The 18,456-nt window shown below is 33.5% G+C and overlaps 1 protein-coding gene across 1 annotated transcript; it reads left to right on the top strand.

Moving 5' to 3' along the window:
• The first annotated feature begins 515 nt into the window (after positions 1 to 515).
• On the top strand, positions 516 to 2,696 carry LOC141699877 (uncharacterized). Its single transcript, XM_074503684.1, has 4 exons — positions 516 to 1,266; positions 1,399 to 1,877; positions 2,352 to 2,555; positions 2,637 to 2,696. The coding sequence occupies exons 1-4, from the start codon at positions 516 to 518 to the stop codon at positions 2,694 to 2,696; spliced, it is 1,494 nt and encodes a 497-aa protein (XP_074359785.1).
• Positions 2,697 to 18,456: the final 15,760 nt, after the last annotated feature.

Raw genomic sequence — 18,456 nt, 5'->3', positions numbered from 1 at the left:
TCGAGAAGACTTTATTTGCACTTTATTTCCTGTTTGTACTCTATTTCGCACTTTTCATTCGAACTAATGTTAAATTCGCACTCTGATTATCTCTATGATATTGGCATCTCATTACCATGCTATATACTTGCTTAGATAAAAATTGTTGATTAAATTATGTTGACCTCTTTAAAACTTGATCATGTCTAATCTTTTCCTAAGATATCTTTTGAATAAAATCTCAGTGCTTAATATCTACCCTTGCTATAACTTGTCTATGCAAATATTGAACTGTGAATAAACCTTTCTTGTCTACATTCAGAATCATGCCTCCTCATAGAGCCCGCAACACCAACACCAGGGATCATGAAGATCCACCACCCAACTTGGCTCAACTTATGCAAATACTTCACCAACAAAATGGAATTGAAGTTATTTCTTGGGATAGATTCAAGAAAATTTTCTTAGACAAGTATTTCTCGAGGTATATGCAGACTCAAATGGAATTGAAGTTCTTTGAATTGAAGCAAGGAGGAATGACTGTGGGAGAGTATGAGAAGAAATTCGCCGAATTGGCTAGGTTTGTTGGTGATTACGTGGACACGGATGAGAAGAGAGCGAAGAGATTTCAACAAGGATTAAATCCTTGGCTACGAAGCAGAGTAGCTGCTTTCGAATTGGCCACATATGCTGAAGTGGTCCAAAAGGCGATGGTGATCGAAGGAGAAAGTGACCAAAACTCGAAGGAGAAAGAGAGTAAGAAAAGAAAGTTTGGAAGTAGTGGAGAAGGATCGGCTCGAGGAAGCCAAAGTGGAAAGAATTTCAAGAAGTTTGGATTCCAGAACCAAGGAGGACCCCGAAGCTTTAAGAAAGGTGATAATAAGAGTCAGAGGAATAGGATTCAAGGGCTGAGATTCCAGCAAGCAATAAATCCAGAGTGTAAATTCTATAACAAGAGACACACGGGTAACTACAATAAGGCTTATATCATCTGTTACAAGTGCAATACGAAAGGTCATTATACGAATGAGTGTCGAAACCCGAAGCCTTATGTTACATGCTTTAAGTGTGGAAAGACTGGTCATATGTTGACGGATTGCAAGGCCCCCGGAAACAACAAGTTGATGCAATTGACGGCCGTTCCTTTCAATCAAGCAATGACATCTTCTGTCCCAATTCTTCAACTTCCTTCAAATCAACCTTCTGAATCTGAAACTCTAGTGTTTCCTTCCTCTTATCCTACTCAGGCCCGGACATTCAACATGAACATGAAGGATGTTGTTCAGAGTTCTGAAGTGGTGGCAGGTACGCTTTCTGTCAACAACATCAATGCTAAAGTGCTATTTGATTCTGGAGCAACTAGATCTTTCATATCTGAATCTTTTATTGGCAAGTTGAATTGTGAAATTGAACTGTTAGTTGAACCTTTATCTATCATTTTCGCTAATCAAGAGCGAGTATCTGTTAAAGGTGTTTGCCCTCGGTGTAGAGTAGAGATTTCAGGCTATAGTTTCCCTGCTTCCCTCATACCTTTTCAATTAGGAGAATTTGACGTTATATTAGGAATGGATTGGTTAGCAGAGCATGGTGCTCAGATACATTGCAAGAAGAAGAAAGTGATTCTTAAGACCTCTCAAGGAAAGAAAGTAGAGTTTAAAGGACAGAAACAAGTTAAAGCATTTCTGACAATGATTCAAGCTAAAAGATTGTTAAGACAAGGGTGTGAAGGGTATTTGGATCATGTAATTGATAGATCTAATGAGACGCCGAATATAGGAAGTATTCCGATAGTTAGCGAATTTCCCAATGTATTTCCCGATGAACTTCCAGGATTATCGCCTGACCGTCAAATCGAATTTTCTATCGACTTAGCGCCTGGCGTGAAACCTGTATCGAAGGCACCTTATCATATGGCACCAGCAGAAATGAAGGAATTGGCCAAGCAACTACAAGAATTATTGGATAAAGGAGTTATAAGGCCAAGTGTATCTCCATGGGGTGCTCCAGTTTTGTTTGTGAAAAAGAAGGACGGAAGTATGAGATTGTGCATTGACTATAGAGAGTTGAACAAATTGACCATCAGGAATAGGTACCCGTTACCTCGTATTGATGACTTGTTTGATCAACTTAAAGGAGCGACTTATTTCTCAAAGATTGACTTGCGATCGGGATATCATCAGTTGAAGATTAAGCCGGAAGACATACCAAAGACTGTTTTCAGAACCAGATACGGACATTACGAGTTTCTAGTTATGGCATTCAGATTGACAAATACGCCAGCCGCCTTTATGGATTTGATGAATCGAGTATTCAAGGAGCATTTGGATAAGTTTGTCATTGTGTTCATTGACGACATTATAATATATTCGAAGACCGAGGAAGATCATGTTGAACACCTGAGAATTGCTTTGGAGACCTTAAAAAAAGAGAGGTTGTATGCAAAATTTCCGAAGGGTGAATTTTGGTTGCTAGAAGTTCAGTTTCTAGGACACATTGTTAGTAGTGAAGGGATTCGAGTTGATCCAGCAAAGATAGAAGCTGTAATGAACTGGGAGAGGCCGAAGACCCCGACTAAAGTTAGAAGTTTCATGGGATTAGCCGGATATTATCGAAGATTTGTGAAGGATTTTTCTAAGATTGCGGTACCATTGACGAAGTTAACCCGAAAGAATGAGAAGTTTGAATGGACTGAGAAGTTTAAAAAGAGTTTTCAGTAATTGAAGCAGAAGTTAGTTACCGCTCTAGTATTATCCCTGTCAGATGATCAAGGATATTTTTTGATATTCAGTGATGCGTCACACAAAGGATTGGGTTATGTTTTAATGCAACACGGGAAGGTGATAGCCTACGCGTCAAGACAACTTAAGCCTCACGAACAAAGGTACCCAACTCACGACTTGGAACTGGCTGCAATTGTATTTGCCTTGAAGTTGTGCAGACATTATCTATATGGAGAGAAATGTGAGATATATACGGATCACAAGAGCCTGAAGTACATTTTCACTCAGAAGGAATTAAACATGAGGAAACGAAGATGGTTGGAGTTGATTAAGGACTACGATTGCACAATCAATTATCATCTCGGGAAAGCGAACGTAGTAGCGGATGCTTTAAGTCGCAAGGAGAGACTGAATATGTTGACCATGGCCCAAGAGTTATCAAAGGAATTTGAGAAGATGAAAATTAAAATTCGAGCTCCAAGTACAATAACTGAAATGATCTGTGCGATGACTTTTCAACCAGAGTTGTTAGAAAGGATTAGGAATTATCAAGAAGAAGTGATGAATCAAAGAATGAATGAGTTGACCGGAGAAGATATTTGTACTCAAAAAGACAACCAAGGAATTTTAAGATTCTCACCAAGGATTTGGATACCGAATGTGGAGGAATTGAAGAATGAGATTTTGAAGGATGCTCACAACTCAGAATTCTCTATTCACCCAGGAAGTACAAAAATGTACCAAGATTTGAAACCGAATTTTTGGTGGCCAGATATGAAGAAAGAGATTGCGCAATGGATCAGTAAGTGTTACACGTGTCAAAGGGTAAAAGCCGAACATCAGAGACCAAGTGGACTAATTCAACCCTTAGAAATACTAGAATGGAAATGGGAGCATATCGTAATGGATTTTATAGTTGGATTACCTAGGACCAGATCTAACCATGATGCTATTTGGGTAATAATCGATCGATTGACTAAGTCAGCTCATTTTCTATCGATTAACGAGAGATTATCGATGGACAAGTTTGTTCATATGTACCTAAAGGAGATTATCACTCGTCATGGAGTTCCAGTGTCTATTAAGTCATATAGAGACCCCTTTTTCAACTCTAGATTTTGGAAGCAATTCCAAGAAAATTTAGGAACTCGACTCAAAATGAGTACTTCCTATCTCCCGCAAAAAGATGGTCAAAGTGAGCGTACGATTCAAACCATAGAAGACATGTTGAGATCTTGTGCCTTAGACTTTAAAGGAAATTGGGATGATCACCTACCTTTAGTGGAGTTTTCATATAACAATAGCTATCATGCCAGTATTGGAATACCTCCATACAAAGCCTTCTATGGAAGAAAGTGTAGATCACCGATATGTTGGGACGAAGTTGAAGAACGAAAAATAGTTGGCCTTGAATTGATTCAACAGACGAAAGAAGCGGTAGATGTGATTCAGAATCAATTGATCGCGGCTCAAGATAGAAAAAGGAAGTATGTATGCTGACCCAAATAGAAAGAATGTAGAATACGAAACAGGAGAAGTTGTCATGTTGAAGGTGTCGCCCTAGAAAGGGATCACTAGATTTGGCAAAAAGGGAAAGTTGAGTCCAAGATTTGTCGGACCTTTTGAGATTTTAGGTAAAGTTGGAAAAGTGGCATACGAGTTGGCCTTACTGCCTCAAATGCAGCACATCTAAGACATTTTTCACGTATCATTGCTTAAGAAGTTCAACCCCGACACCGAATGTATCATAGAGAATGAACCAGTGGAGATTGAGCCAGATTTGTCTTATGTCGAGCAACCAGTTAGCATTCTAGATAGAAAAGATAAAGTGTTAAGTAATAAGATAGTTCCTTTAGTTCAATTTTTGTGGAGGAATCCCAAAGTTGAAGAGTCAACATGGGAATTAGAAAGTGATATGTTAGATAAGTATCCTCATCTGTTTGCTTAGATTTTGGGGACAGAATCCTTTAAGGGGGGAAGCTTGTAACGTCTGTACATATTATGATATTATAAAAGCTATGATATGGCATTACTGTGCATTATTGTGAGTACATAAGTTTCTAAATATTGCTTTCCAGTGATTATGTGAATTAAGTAAATACGAATATATTTTCTTTCGTGACGATTCGAATCTTTGTACAAATATTTAGATATGGAAATTATGTGCTTAGACGATTAGATAAATTGGTATAATGCTAGATTATATTTTAAAACTTTATTTGCATTAAAATCTAATTAAATTGTATTTTTATGTGGCTTGTTATAGAAGTATTATTATAAAGAAAATTCTTTTAAAAATTATTTTTATTCAAATTTCCTGAAAATACTCTTATAAAACTTCTAAAATCTTAAAGTAATTTATGGTATAATTTTTGTGATTTATGGAATTGTACTTTATTTATTAAAACTCATTCTTTTTAAGCATATTTTAATTCTAGAAAAATGAATACTAGATTACTAATGTACCCTTGCATGCAAAATCCCTTATAATAGAGACCAAGGATAGGACCGTCATTTCCAACCCCACTAACTCACTTTAACCAAGCAAAGTACTCATCTACCCTTGCATGCAAAATGGCTTAAGCTTGTAGGAAGGGCATAGAGGTTATTTCTCAATTCCACCACCACTTTAACAAATCAAAAACCAAGAACACAAGCTTTCTCTCTCATTTTGCACACACACTTCACTCTCTCCCCTCTCATTTCTCTACATTCGGCCGAAGCCACCCCCTCCCCCTCTTCTTTCATTTTTTTTTATTTTCTCAAACACTTTGATCAAGGAGCTAATTCACTCATATTCCCACATTTATACTTGGAAAATTTGGCTAATAAAAGGTATGTTTTATTATGTGTTGATGTGTTCTTGTAGCCAAGATTTAGGCCTTGAATTCTCATGGATCTAAGGACTAAAATCATAAGGGATTAAATCTATGGACTTCATATGGTCTTGGAGAAGTATTTTTAATTCAACTTTATAAGTCATAATCTTGTTCATAGCATTTGGAAATGATTTATTAAAAGAGCCGAATGTATATGGATTGTTCTTTAAAAATTTCTATGAAAATGACTTTGCATGTTGCTTATAAAACGTTTTTGCTTCTAAAAATGATGAATTATAATGTTTAAACTCTTGAATGCTATGTTTTTTTTCAATTATATTAATTTTTAAGACTTGCATGTTAGTTATAGCCCTTGCATGTTGAAATTAACCCTTGCATGTTGATTTACAAGTGATTTTAGACTAGGAAACCATACTTGCTTGCTATGAGCTTTGATACTTGATTTTTATGAGGTGCATGCCACGAATTATGTGTTAAATTGATAGTTTAAATATGTCATGATTAAAATAGATTAAAATCAGTAAGTATCAAGTGCTTAACCTAAGTGTATAATTCGAATTATGCTTAGAACTTCGAGATATGAAGTTGTCTAGCTAGTTGTCTCTCTTGACCCCTTGATAATTGGTAATTATGGTAAATAAAATGAAAATAAACCTTGTTCACTATAGGTCAGTAGGTGTTAGCATGATATTAGGCTTGGTTGTTGGTTTGTTCTTTGGTTTTGGTGGTTAAGAAGGGAGTTAAGGTGGAAGGGATGCATTAGTCCTATTTGGATAGAATTTAGCACTAGAAGTTTAGGTCATTTTAGGTATGCATTGGTGAGTACTTGTTAGACCCAAGTTCAGTGGAGTTAGAAATTGGTATGTACTTGAGTCCAGAAGCTTTAGATTGGATAAAATCATGCATTTGGTTAGGTGCACAAGCACAAAACCGAAAGGAACTCAGAACATGGCAGATTTGGTACAAGTCCATATTTGACCCATTATAACAATGTTTTAGGATAGACATTCATTGGTATTTGGTTTATAATAGTATAATGAAGATTTAGGAATCTTAAAAAGTCATTAAAATCAATATTTGAACAATTTAAGTGAGTTTTAAGTTGGTAAAAGCAGGGAAGACAAATTTATGTCAACTTCTACTTAAGGCCTAGGGAGGCCTGAGTGAGGTTTTTGAGTCTTCCAACTTTGAGAGTTAGTTTAGAGTCTTAGGAACCTCAAAGAGTTGTTGGAGTGAAGGCCCAAGGTAGAGATACCCCATTTCCATCAAAACACCCGAGAGTCATCATAAGAGTTGCATTAAGAAGCCTATGAGGAGTGCATTGTGTTTGAGTGCTTTATGAGTGAGGCCTTGATGTCAAGTCAAGTTTGGGAGTTTCTTTATGTCATAAGAGTCTGTATAAATCATAATTTAAGTGAAGGCCCAAGGTAGAAATGTATATTTGTGCCGAGGCACACAAGTGGTGCCAAGGCGTGCATCCGGGAAGAGTTTAGAGTATGCATTAGTTTTGTGAGTCATTGTGAGTGAGGCCTAAGTGTGCCTTACTATTTTTGGGATAAGTTGAGGTCTTTATAAGAAGAGTAATAGTATTAATCATAATTTCTGTGTGTTACTTGGTCATGTGCATAAGAATCTGAAATAGTGTATAGAGTATAAGTATGTACTATTAACTAAATGTCGTATTGCCATGATTATATGTTATGTGATTTCTTTGATGCATATGCTACTTGTAAGCCTGCATATACATACATATATATATATATATATTTTCATATATATTTATACACGGAGGGGTAGTTAGCAAGTGTTATTGATAAGAGTACCATTATTGTAGGTTTCAAGTAGGAGGCAAGGTAAGGAGCTCATAGACGATTCCATTCAATTACTCAGTAAGCGTAGTTCAGGCAAGTTAACCCTCAACTTATCTTTATATTTCCATTTCTTGTGATTGAATAACCTGTGAATGCTTGACTACCGTTTAATAATATTGATTAGTCCCTGACATCACTCAATGATTGGATCTTGAACTTAGTTAATCGCTTCCATACTTGAACTTGGTTGCCAATGTGTGCCGAGGATCCTCAATAGTAGTGAATCACTTGTTATGTGGTTCGGAGCTTTGATGTGGGATGATCACCCCTTATTGCTCATAGCGCTGTGTGATTTCAATTCCATTCACTTATTGAAATCTTGAACTTTTACTTGAAATTTAATATTGTTGATTTACCTTCTGTTATTATTTTATTGAAGTATATGATGAACTGTTGTACCCTATTATTCACTTGCTGAGCATTTTGCTCATTAATATTGTTATTGATGTTATCCCTTCAGTGAAATCCGAAGATAGTCCATCTCAAGCAAACCGCGCGTAAGACTTCTGGGGACTCGGGGTATGCCTACCGTCAGATGTTGGAGCAGGTAGGGAACTAGTAGTTCCTCAAGGGTCGTAAACCTTGGGTTTAAAACTTGTGTAGTAATTTGGCTTTAGATATTTTTGGTCTGTAATAATTAAGATGTTAGATGTTGTTAAAACTCATTCCTGTGGATTCGAGGATTGTGGTTAAGGGTTGTAGTTCTAATATTCTATATTTTGTAGTTCTTACTGTTTAATCTATATTATGCATATTTTTTCTAGTTAGTATTGTGGGTCTGTCACAGTGATGATATATTTGAAAGTGTTATGTGTTATAGTATATATTATTGTATATGTGTGGTGTCGAGACAATAATTTTGGATCTCCGATTTGTGCCATGGTTTATGAAAATATCAAATAAGAATTTAGGACCATAGTCACCGGATTGTAGGGACAATTTTATAAAAATTTAGGACCGTTATCACCGGTTAGTAGTGGTCTTGGCATGGATTATGGGTTTTGAATTATTGATGTTTATGTGGTATGTGTATCGTGTGTATCGAATAAGAATATATATCGAAAGTTTTTGTTTCGTATACCTTGTCATATAAATCATCATATTTTGTTATATGTGTATGTGTTACTTGGTATGCTAGTTAGATCGATTGTTTTCTTGCTGGGCTGTATAGCTCATTACTTACAATTTCAGGTTTCGCCTAATATTTGAGTTGGATAGCACTGGAGTTCGAGTACTTAGAATTGGAGTAGATTGATTCTTTTGGACTTCCGTTAGCTGCGCTTTTGTAATTGTCACCATTGTAAAAGATTTTCTACTAGTAAATTGTATTTTGTTTCAGTTTCGATTTAAATTTTAATAGTCCGGAAGTGCGGGCTATTACATTTGGTATCAGAGCATACTGTCTTTCGGAGTGGGGACTAGTACATTATCTAGGATGTGTTCCTGTGGACCATAGTTTAAGTTTGACTTATAGAGATTGTGGGGCATAAACGTGTATAGTATTGTTGTGAATTTGGAAACCAAATTCTTTTTAAGGAGGGTAGTATGTAATATCCCGTAATTTTTAAAATTAGATTGATAATAGAATAATAGAATAAAAAGTATTAAAATTAGAAAAGGATTAGGATTTAAAATTGGGTTAGACTAATGGGCCTGAAATTTGGATCAGACTTGAATACATATAACTTATAGGTTAAGAAAGAGAGTTTTGTATCATTTTAAATATATCATATTTGTGTTCCTCACTTTTTGTATTAAAATTCATCGGGCTTTTAGTCATAAAAATCAGCAGTCTTGTAAAATTCATTGAAAATTCGTCGTAAGTCATAATTCGTTTATTCTGGACTTTTCCAATAGGTTTTTCGTTCTCTACAATTTTTGTGTTTCGTGTTTTTCAAAAAAATATCGTTTAGAGGGTCAAAAAGAGTAAATTCAGATCTTATCAGGTTTTGAGATAATTTTTCGATCGATCTTACTAGTGTTTTCAAAATTGTGTGATACATGTATATATTTGTTTATCGAAATGTGGGCTAAGTGATGATATATTTGAAAGTGTTATATGTTATAGTATGTATATATATATTGTTGTACATGTGTGGTTTTGAGACAATAATTTTGGATCTCTGATTTGTGCCATGATTTATGAAAATATCAAATAAGAATTTAGGACCGTACACACCGGATTGTAGTGACAGTTTTATGAAACTTTAGGACCGTTATCACCGGTTTGTAGTGGTCTCGACATGAATTATGGGTTTTGATGAATTATTTTTGTTCATGTGGTATGTGTATCGTGTGTATCGAATAAGAATAAGAATAAATATCGAAAATGTTTGTTTCGTATACCTTATCATATAGATCATCATATTTTGTTATATGTGTATGTATTAGGTGCCCTGCTAGTTTGATCGATTATTTTCTTGTTGGGCTGTATAGCTCATTACTTATAATTTCAGGTTTCGTCTAATATTTAAATTGGATAGCACTGGAGTCCGTGTACTTAGAATTGGAGTAAATTGATTCTTTTGGACTTCCGTTAGTTGCGCTTTTGTAATTGTCACCATTGTAAAAGATTTTGTATTAGTAAATTGTATTTTGTTTCAGTTTCGATTTAGACTTATTAATAGTCCGGAAGTGCAGAGACACTTTCCGGGTTCCGTATGTGTGTTTGTGGGCTGGACGAGGATATCAAGTTTATAAGAAGGGGTGTTTGTAAAATCTCACATCGATAAAAATAAGAGTGTTTGAGATCTTTATAGATACAAGTAAATAACCAATGTGTACCAAATCGCTAGCTTTTTCGGACTAATCTGTGGTGGGTTTTTCGGTCCGGTACGCATTCGGTTGTGGCCTTGGATGTATCAGTTGGTATCAAGAGCAGGCTGTCTTTCCGAGTGTATTAGGTATGGGACTAGTACGTTATTAGGATGCGTTCCTGTGGACCATAGTTTAAGTTTGACTTATAGAGATTATGGGATTCGAACCTGTGACCAAGAGGATAATTATCCACTCTTTAACCAACTAAGCCAACCCTCGCGGGCAAAAACAAATTAAATTGGATTAAAAAAATGTGTAAATTAAATATCATGTAGCTTGTATAGCGTTTTTCAACAAGCAATGCACGTGATATTATATAATACACACAGTGCTTGCATAGCATTTTGTGAAGTGCTATTTAATTATTACACTTTGGTAGCGGTTACTTGCATAGCACTTTAAGAAGCGTTATCTAAGAGTTTACATAGAGAGCGGCAAAAAAAGCACTATGCAAGCGGATTGAGCTTGCGTAGAGCTGACTTGCATAGCGCTTAAAAACACTATGTAAGCTCAAAAATGAGCGTTATGCAAGTTGAATTCTATAGTAATGAATACAATACAACATACAGATATAAATTATCATACAACTTAATCTTAGGGTTGTTGATGTGACTTAATCTTGTTATTATACAGGCATGTCTTGCATAACACACCAGCTCAGCAATAAAAGTGATAACTTTTTCACCAAGCACGTGGTGTAACCTCATCACGTGCAATGCTTCAAGCAAGATTTAGAAGAATGCTCAAAGATAATGGTTTTCAATAAAAAAAACTTTTGTATGAGATAAACTGTAATATCCCATATTTTCAGATATTATTATTATTATTATTTGAAGTTGTTTATGTGAATTTTAGTGAATTATATGATAATTGGAATTGATGTTGGGATGTTTATATGCGATATTATTTGAGTATTTTAATTTTTATATGTGCAGAATAAAGTATAGATAATTACGGTATTTTTCTGTTAATTTTTGGATTATTATATGATTTTATAATGATTTATAGATTTAATAATTATTTTTCGTATAATTACAAAACTTTTTATAAAAACCAGGAATCGTCCAACCTCAACCGTTTTGACGTTTTTACAACCCGAAACTCTTCCGAAAACTCCTTCCTAACCTAATCTGGTAATTCCGGACATTTTCCATGCTTTGACTTGTTCGATCCGGAGTACGGTTTGACCCGTACGCGTCCCGACGTGAAATTTTCGATACGGTAATCATTTCGGTAGATCAATAAAACCCGTATTCTCGAGAGACGGGATATTTTTACATTATTTCTTATAGAGTGTTTTATAAGAAGCTCGGTTTTGATAATTATCCAAATCTGATATTAAATTGTATCGTTTTGTAATTACTTAGATGCTAAGTAATCTATTTTTGGATCTGATATGATCCAACAGGATACTCTTTACTTGTTTAAAATGCGTTTATATGAAATTATATGTAGTCTGGAAGTGTGTTAAAGTGCGTTTTACCGAGGTACTCGTTTTATCTTGTTTTGCGGGCGTTTGTATATATTATATATATTTTTGGGGTTTATTATGAATTTAGAAAGTATTTCAGTGTTACAAAAATGATTGGACCGGGACCCGACCGAGAGGTTAAGGTCCACAAAATTTGTATTTTCATTTTTACAAAATCAAAGATTAGTCGAATATTCTCAATTCTTGTATTTTTGGAATATTCGGGATTTTGGGGAAATTTTAGTATACATTTTGTATTTAATTAAAAAAATTATTTTTAAAGTTATTCCTCGTTAAATATCATTTCCGGGCTAGTGATTTTAAATTATGAGAACCAAATATCGATTTGTGATTTATCGGGTACAAAATCTTTTTAGTATAAATACCAAATTCTGATTTTTCTATTTTGATAAAAATCATAATATTTTAGATAATTATCAAAAATTGGATAATGTTCTTGGGGGTGAGGGCTGTGTTCTTGAGTTCTTGAAAATCAATCAAGCTTTTGAGGATGATTTCGATCTCCGTTTTTGACGCTCCAATATTCAAATCGAAGCCTGAGATTCGGACAATCATATTCTACAATCCGTTTCATCAAAGGTTATTTGAATCAATCTTCGATTTTGTTCTTAACCGTCGAATTTAAGGGTTTCATCTGCGTTGGTTGTTGCTTGTTTTGATTGTTATAAGTTGATTTATAAGTTTGTTTACAGTCGAATTATATGCTTGGTTGTATTGTTTGATTAATAAATAGGCTACGTCGAGTTCTCACCATTTTTATTTTTCGATTTTCTGATGTATAGAGATTGTGGATGTTGTTTGTGATGGCCTGAGTGGTTTGTAGACACCTTAAACCTTAATTTGAGCTATAAAGCAATGTAGTTGGTTAAGTTTTGATCGAAATCGATGTTGGCCGGACTAAAAACTTGAAGTCGCCGGATTTTTATAATTCTTGGACGTAATCGACGTTTAAAACGTCGTTTGTGGTGATTGTTGAGTTTATATTATTTCTAGATCGTGATTTAGTACTTTTGGGCTGAAAAACGGTCAGAACCAGGCGAGTTTGTGCCCCAGTCGGAGCTCACCGGCGTCCGGTGAAGGCGCCGAAATCTGGGAAGTTTTTCCAGAAACCGGCGGACCTTCATCCCGACCCAGTTCGCTTTACAACCCGGTTTTAACCCGTTTGTGACCCGGTTTCAACCCGGGTTTGATCCAACTTTCCCTTAATCCAAACTTGCAATCTGTTTCTGCCAAATTCTTTTTATTTTTAATTCAAAATTCAGTTTTTAGTTTTACAAATCATTTTCTTTTATTCCAAAAATCATTTTTTAATTTAAATTTTAATTTAGTTAATTATTTTAATGATTAACTAAATTGTTTTAATTCCAAATTTTTATTTTCTTTTATTATTTTTGAGAATCCTCTTTGATTTAATTTTTTATAATTTATTTTAGTTAATTATTTATGGATTTAATTGATTGATTAATTAATTTAATCAATTAATTTGTTTATAAATAGTTAAATAAAATATAATTATTTATAATTAAGCCAAATAATTTCTAAAAATTATTTTGAGCTTTTAAAATTTATATTTTGGTATAATAAGTCAATTAATATTATTATTAATTGATATATTCTTATTTTATTCATAATAACTAGACCGTTCATCGGTTTAATACGGAACGAACGCGTCTAGACTTAGAAAAATATTCTGCTTCCATTAAAAATACTTTCGAGACCCAAATTCTTTTGTTTCGAAAGGTCAGTTGTTTTCAAGTTAATTCTGAGTCGCTTATTTACCAAAAAGTCATATTTTGACCCGGTTTCAGTTTTAAACATACCGAGTTGAACCTTTTGACGAACCGAGACATGTGTTGTATGAATTATGTGATATGTGAGTTATGTGATTACGTTCTATGTGAATTACATGTGTACGTGGGTCAAGAGTCATGTGTTTGACGGTTTTCCTTATGTGTGGGCTATCGTATGGGTAGACGATAGGATTTTGACGTGCAGTTCGTCGAGTAATTATCATTTAGATAATTAAAATTGTATATTTTAATTATAGATGCGGATCGCTCGAGTTGATCGGGACAAGACGTTGGATAAAGAGTGAAATGAAATAGTGTTGACTATCAAGTTTCTAGCAATCACAGGAGCAACATATCGGTGAATTATTGGAATAAAAGACGGCGATGTCTCGAGATGCTAGACTGAGATAATTGCAATGTTGCGAGTGTGACTAACTGCTAAAAACCAAAGGCAAGTATTTCTATCATCACTTGTTGTTCAAGTGATATATATTTTTGAATCATATTATGCAAGTATTGTTTTCCCTATTCTCAGTTTAGAATCGATAAATATTTTACATATCGCTGAATTAAATGCTTATTATGCAAGTACTCTCTGCTACTCTATGTTCAGAATAGTTAAATATTTTTACTTATCAAATTAATGGATTTATAAATGTTTTTGATAGGGATAAATAAGTCCTGATTTTATAATTAATGGGCTGATAGGCCCAATAATAAGATGTATAATATTCAGACCAGAAAGGTTAAGCCTGATGGACCAGATCAGGCCTGGTGGAATAAAAAAGGCCCAAAAGCCCTGATTATTAATTAATTTCGTAATTAATTAATAAGGGAAAAATCAGCTATTGAGAAGAGTCCCGATAAGGATATAAATCCTTATAGATTAGCCTCAAGGGGACCTAAAAGGATAAGGAATCAGCTTCCTACTTCCTAGGACTCCTAAGTCTATCCTAATTCAGAGGCTTGTCCACCAAGTCTCCTATACCAAGTCCAATTCAAGGACTCCCACATCTATATAAGGGGCCTCACCCCACAAATCAGAACTACGTTTTTTGACTTGATCCTTGGCAATCAGCAAGGTACGTAGGCATCTTGTTAAGGCAGATTGAGTCACGAAACACAAGAGCAGTCAAATCGAGCCTTGGAGCTCACGTTCCTTAGTATTAAATACAGCAATTATATATAGTAGTTTTAATCCATAACAGTTTTGAATTTTGAGAAAAAATGATTTGGTTGCGAGTATTCCTACCCAAGTGAATGGGGAATAAAAATTTATAAGGGTGTCGATTATTATGACCCCTTTTTAATAAAAAGGTTTAGGATTGGATGGTTACTGGGTACAACATAGGTGATCGAGACATCGGTCCAGCTGTAATATCTTTCAAGGTGAATATATGCCTTTTCTGGCGCCCTATAGGTACCGTATGGCTGCGGGATACGGGTAGTACCTATATTTACGGTATGGCTGCGGGATACCGATGCTGTTTCGTGACTGATCATCAGGAACAGCATGAAATATAATTGGTTCCAATCTAAACTGTTGTTTCTAAATTATTTTGATAATCATAGAATAAATAATTTATCAACTGTTTCTGTTTTGGATTAATGGTGAAATGCAGTTTTGATTCAGATTCTGATTTATGCTGATACTTACTTTGTTGTTAAATATCAAAGGCGGTATTAGTATAAATGATTGATATTGACTTCAGTATGGGATGTTGTGAGCATCAAAATTCGTATTGATATCTAATTTGATATGACAACAAAATGAGTATTAATATCAAGAGTTCGGTTGAATAAAGGTTATTATTCAATCCATAATCATTGCTTCTTCTTATTGTTGTTTACGATATTTCCGTAAACATAGTTTTACGAGTTTTATTCTCGTCAAGATTCAAAGTATTGCTGAAGCATTTCGCTCGAAAATATCAAAAAGAGTTTTGAATACAATGAGAAACAATTATCCGATTCTTTAATAAATTTTATGTTTCAGCGATTATGATTTTAAAGGTTCTGCTCTATTGCAGACGTCGGTTTTATATCAAAAAGACCATATATATTATAATGAACTTGCTGAGCATTTCCTCCGCTCATACTTGCCTGTTTTTAAATTTAACATCTAATGAGGATTAGCTTGCGCTGTTTAACCGCGTAATTCGAGGAAGCAAAGAAGAAGCTCTTGGAAGGTGATTGGTCCAGGGTTTGCGAGTTAGTGTAAGTTTTGTTATGAAAAGTTGTTTATATTATATTATATTATAATTGTGTTATTTTATTGTAGGGCCTAGTATACTTCTTTTCGAAGTTATACTAGCGGGTTTAGTATTGAGTTGGAATTTATTGAAAAGAGTTTTAAAAGAAAGGGAAAATTTTATTTATAGAATTTGGATATCTTCTTTCTAGAACTGTAACCTAAAAAGATCTTGGGTGTAGTTTGGGTTCCAGATGCTATATTTCAATTACTGGCATTTAATTATCGATTAAACAAGTTACTTTGGATTGAGATTTTATAATGACGACCAAATCATCTGACCCCGGATTTGGGGGCATTACATAAACTATGATAATATTTCTTTTGAAAAAACCGTTGTCCTAGCATAATAACGTTTTTTAAATCTAAGGAATGATATTAAATCTTCTTTTAATCAATGACCCTAATTACTCAGCAATCCAAAGTGAAACTTTTTTCACCAATCACGTAGTGGCACCTCATCAGGTGGTGCTTATTAATATTCTAAAAGAGCTATTTCAGACAACACTACAAGAATACCATTGTCTGAGCCTATCTTTAATAACACAAAGCAAAAACTCTTGTCTCATTTAAACAACGGTTTAGTGCAACATCAAGAAAATACATAATAAAATTATTGTACAAACTTCCTCGTTTCCACAACAATGTTTCAAAAAGACTTGTCTGTTTCTTTCAACTAGACAATGGTTTTAATATCCGTTGTAGTAAAACTGTAGTAAAGCTGAAACCGTTTGATTTGCATAACACATTGTCTAACAAATGTGATTTACTAGACAACATTCTTTACATTTTTGCAGTAAATGTAAACAAACAACACCAGTTTTTTATTACAAAAAATTTGTTGAATAAAAATTCTGGACAAAACACTTTTTTGGTAAAGCGTTTTCCGATGGATGTTGTCTGATTGCATTTTTCTTGTGATATCAAAATAAATTACCTGAATTTTTAATCAATTATTTTAAATTTTCAAGTACTATAATATATTTTTTTCTCAATTATCAAAAAGTTCAAAAGAATTTTTGAATTTGTATTTAACTCCCCTTTATGAATTCATTGTTTGATTGTTAGGAATTGATAGTTACAATTAAAGTTTAAGCATGTATTAGATGAGCTCGGCACCACATTTAAGATTTGCTGATTTGACATTTATATTACAAATAAAGTTTGAATTTATATTAAGTTTAATGTGGATTATACATGAAACTGATGAATGAAGTTCGATTAATATTGTCTCATTTTATGTACAAATCAGCATAAGATGGCATTTTATAGTGCAAAACTCAGCAAAAATCAAGAAACAAAATAAGAATTAACACGTTTTAACGTAAATAACTTAATAGGTATCTATAAATCAACACATTTTAACGTAAAGAACTTAAAAAATGTCTAGAAAGTGCAAAACTAAGCAAAAATCAAAAAACAAAATACGAATTAACATGTTTTAACATAAAAAACTTAAAATAGTGTGGTAGTATTTAACAAAAAAACTATAAAGTGATAGTTTGCTTGGTTGTAAGCAGAGGTGGCAACATGTTTTAGCATGCGCAGAACTTTAAAATGACAGCGCCGAGTCAATTTTTGCCCGAACTAAACGATTTAAGTTTTTTTTAAATGAACTGAGTCGAGTTTAATAACCGAGTAAAAAATAATATTTAAGATCGGACGTTAATAAACAAGTTGAATCAATTTTTCGTGAAAATTGGATTGTGTAATAATAGTTTGTAATATTTTTTTTTAATCAGCGGCCAACCTTAAAAATAGATTTATAATTTTACAAATTATAACGAAATCAAATACTAATAGTACATTATAACGATATATATACTCACACTTTACGCTTTTATTCATAAATATAAATCGGGTTGTACAAGTACCTAACAATAATATTAACAAGCGGGTAACTATTTCATTTCCCCAAAGTTGAATTAAAAACTCGGTTCTTTCTTTTAGTTTTAGTTCACACTGTCACTTCATTAAATTTCCATCAAATATTCAGCATATTCAAAACTCACATATACTCTATCACAATTACAGATCTATAATTTATTAATATCGAGGTTTGAACTTTGATACTTCTTTCTTTATTTTGATTATGGTAATGTTTGAGAATTATTTTGTGATAGAATATGTCTTGAATTTTAATTGAAAATAATTTAAAATTATACAAGTGATTACTAAAATTTTATTATTTATAATAAATCTAAACAATATCCGAGCTGAATTTTGAGTTGAGTTAGAGCGGATTTCGAGCTAAACAGGGAGAGTCAGAGCTTAACAGATAAAAAATTCAAATTGACTAGTTTACGCATCCTAGTTCATTTTCATGTTAAAGATTTGATAGTTTAATGATTAGATGAACCTAACCGAGTTTTACTTAATCAAGTATATTTGGAATTTTGTTCACAAAAAATTTGTTAATTTGCAACCTAAGAATGGTCCACTTTATTTTCGAACTTGTTAGAAATTTTTGTTAATTTTAAACCATGGTTGTTTTGGATTATTTATTATAAATTAATCAAAACTATCATACGAGGTAACTTGTTGCTATTTTTTTAATATGGTGTTAAAAACAACTTTTCTGACAAACTTGTAGAAGTTGTTTAGAATTTAATTGAATTATAAATAAATGGTTAGAAATGAGTTTGTGGGGGAAAATGTAAACTATTTGCTTTTTTGGATGAGGTAAAGGGCGGAGG

Source organism: Apium graveolens, chromosome 2 (genome assembly GCF_009905375.1).
Source record: "Apium graveolens cultivar Ventura chromosome 2, ASM990537v1, whole genome shotgun sequence".
Lineage (NCBI taxonomy): Eukaryota > Viridiplantae > Streptophyta > Magnoliopsida > Apiales > Apiaceae > Apium > Apium graveolens.
The sequence above is the reverse complement of the archived record's forward strand: the minus strand, read 5'-3'. Positions and strand labels throughout refer to the sequence as shown.

Coding starts and splice junctions, on each gene's coding strand:
- LOC141699877 (XM_074503684.1), top strand. CDS start 516: ATGACTGTGGGAGAGTATGAGAAGAAATTCGCCGAATTGGCTAGGTTT. Junction 1,267..1,398: donor CATGAAGGATGTTGTTCAGA/GTTCTGAAGTGG, acceptor TTGAACTGTTAG/TTGAACCTTTATCTATCATT. Junction 1,878..2,351: donor GCGTGAAACCTGTATCGAAG/GCACCTTATCAT, acceptor ATATATTCGAAG/ACCGAGGAAGATCATGTTGA.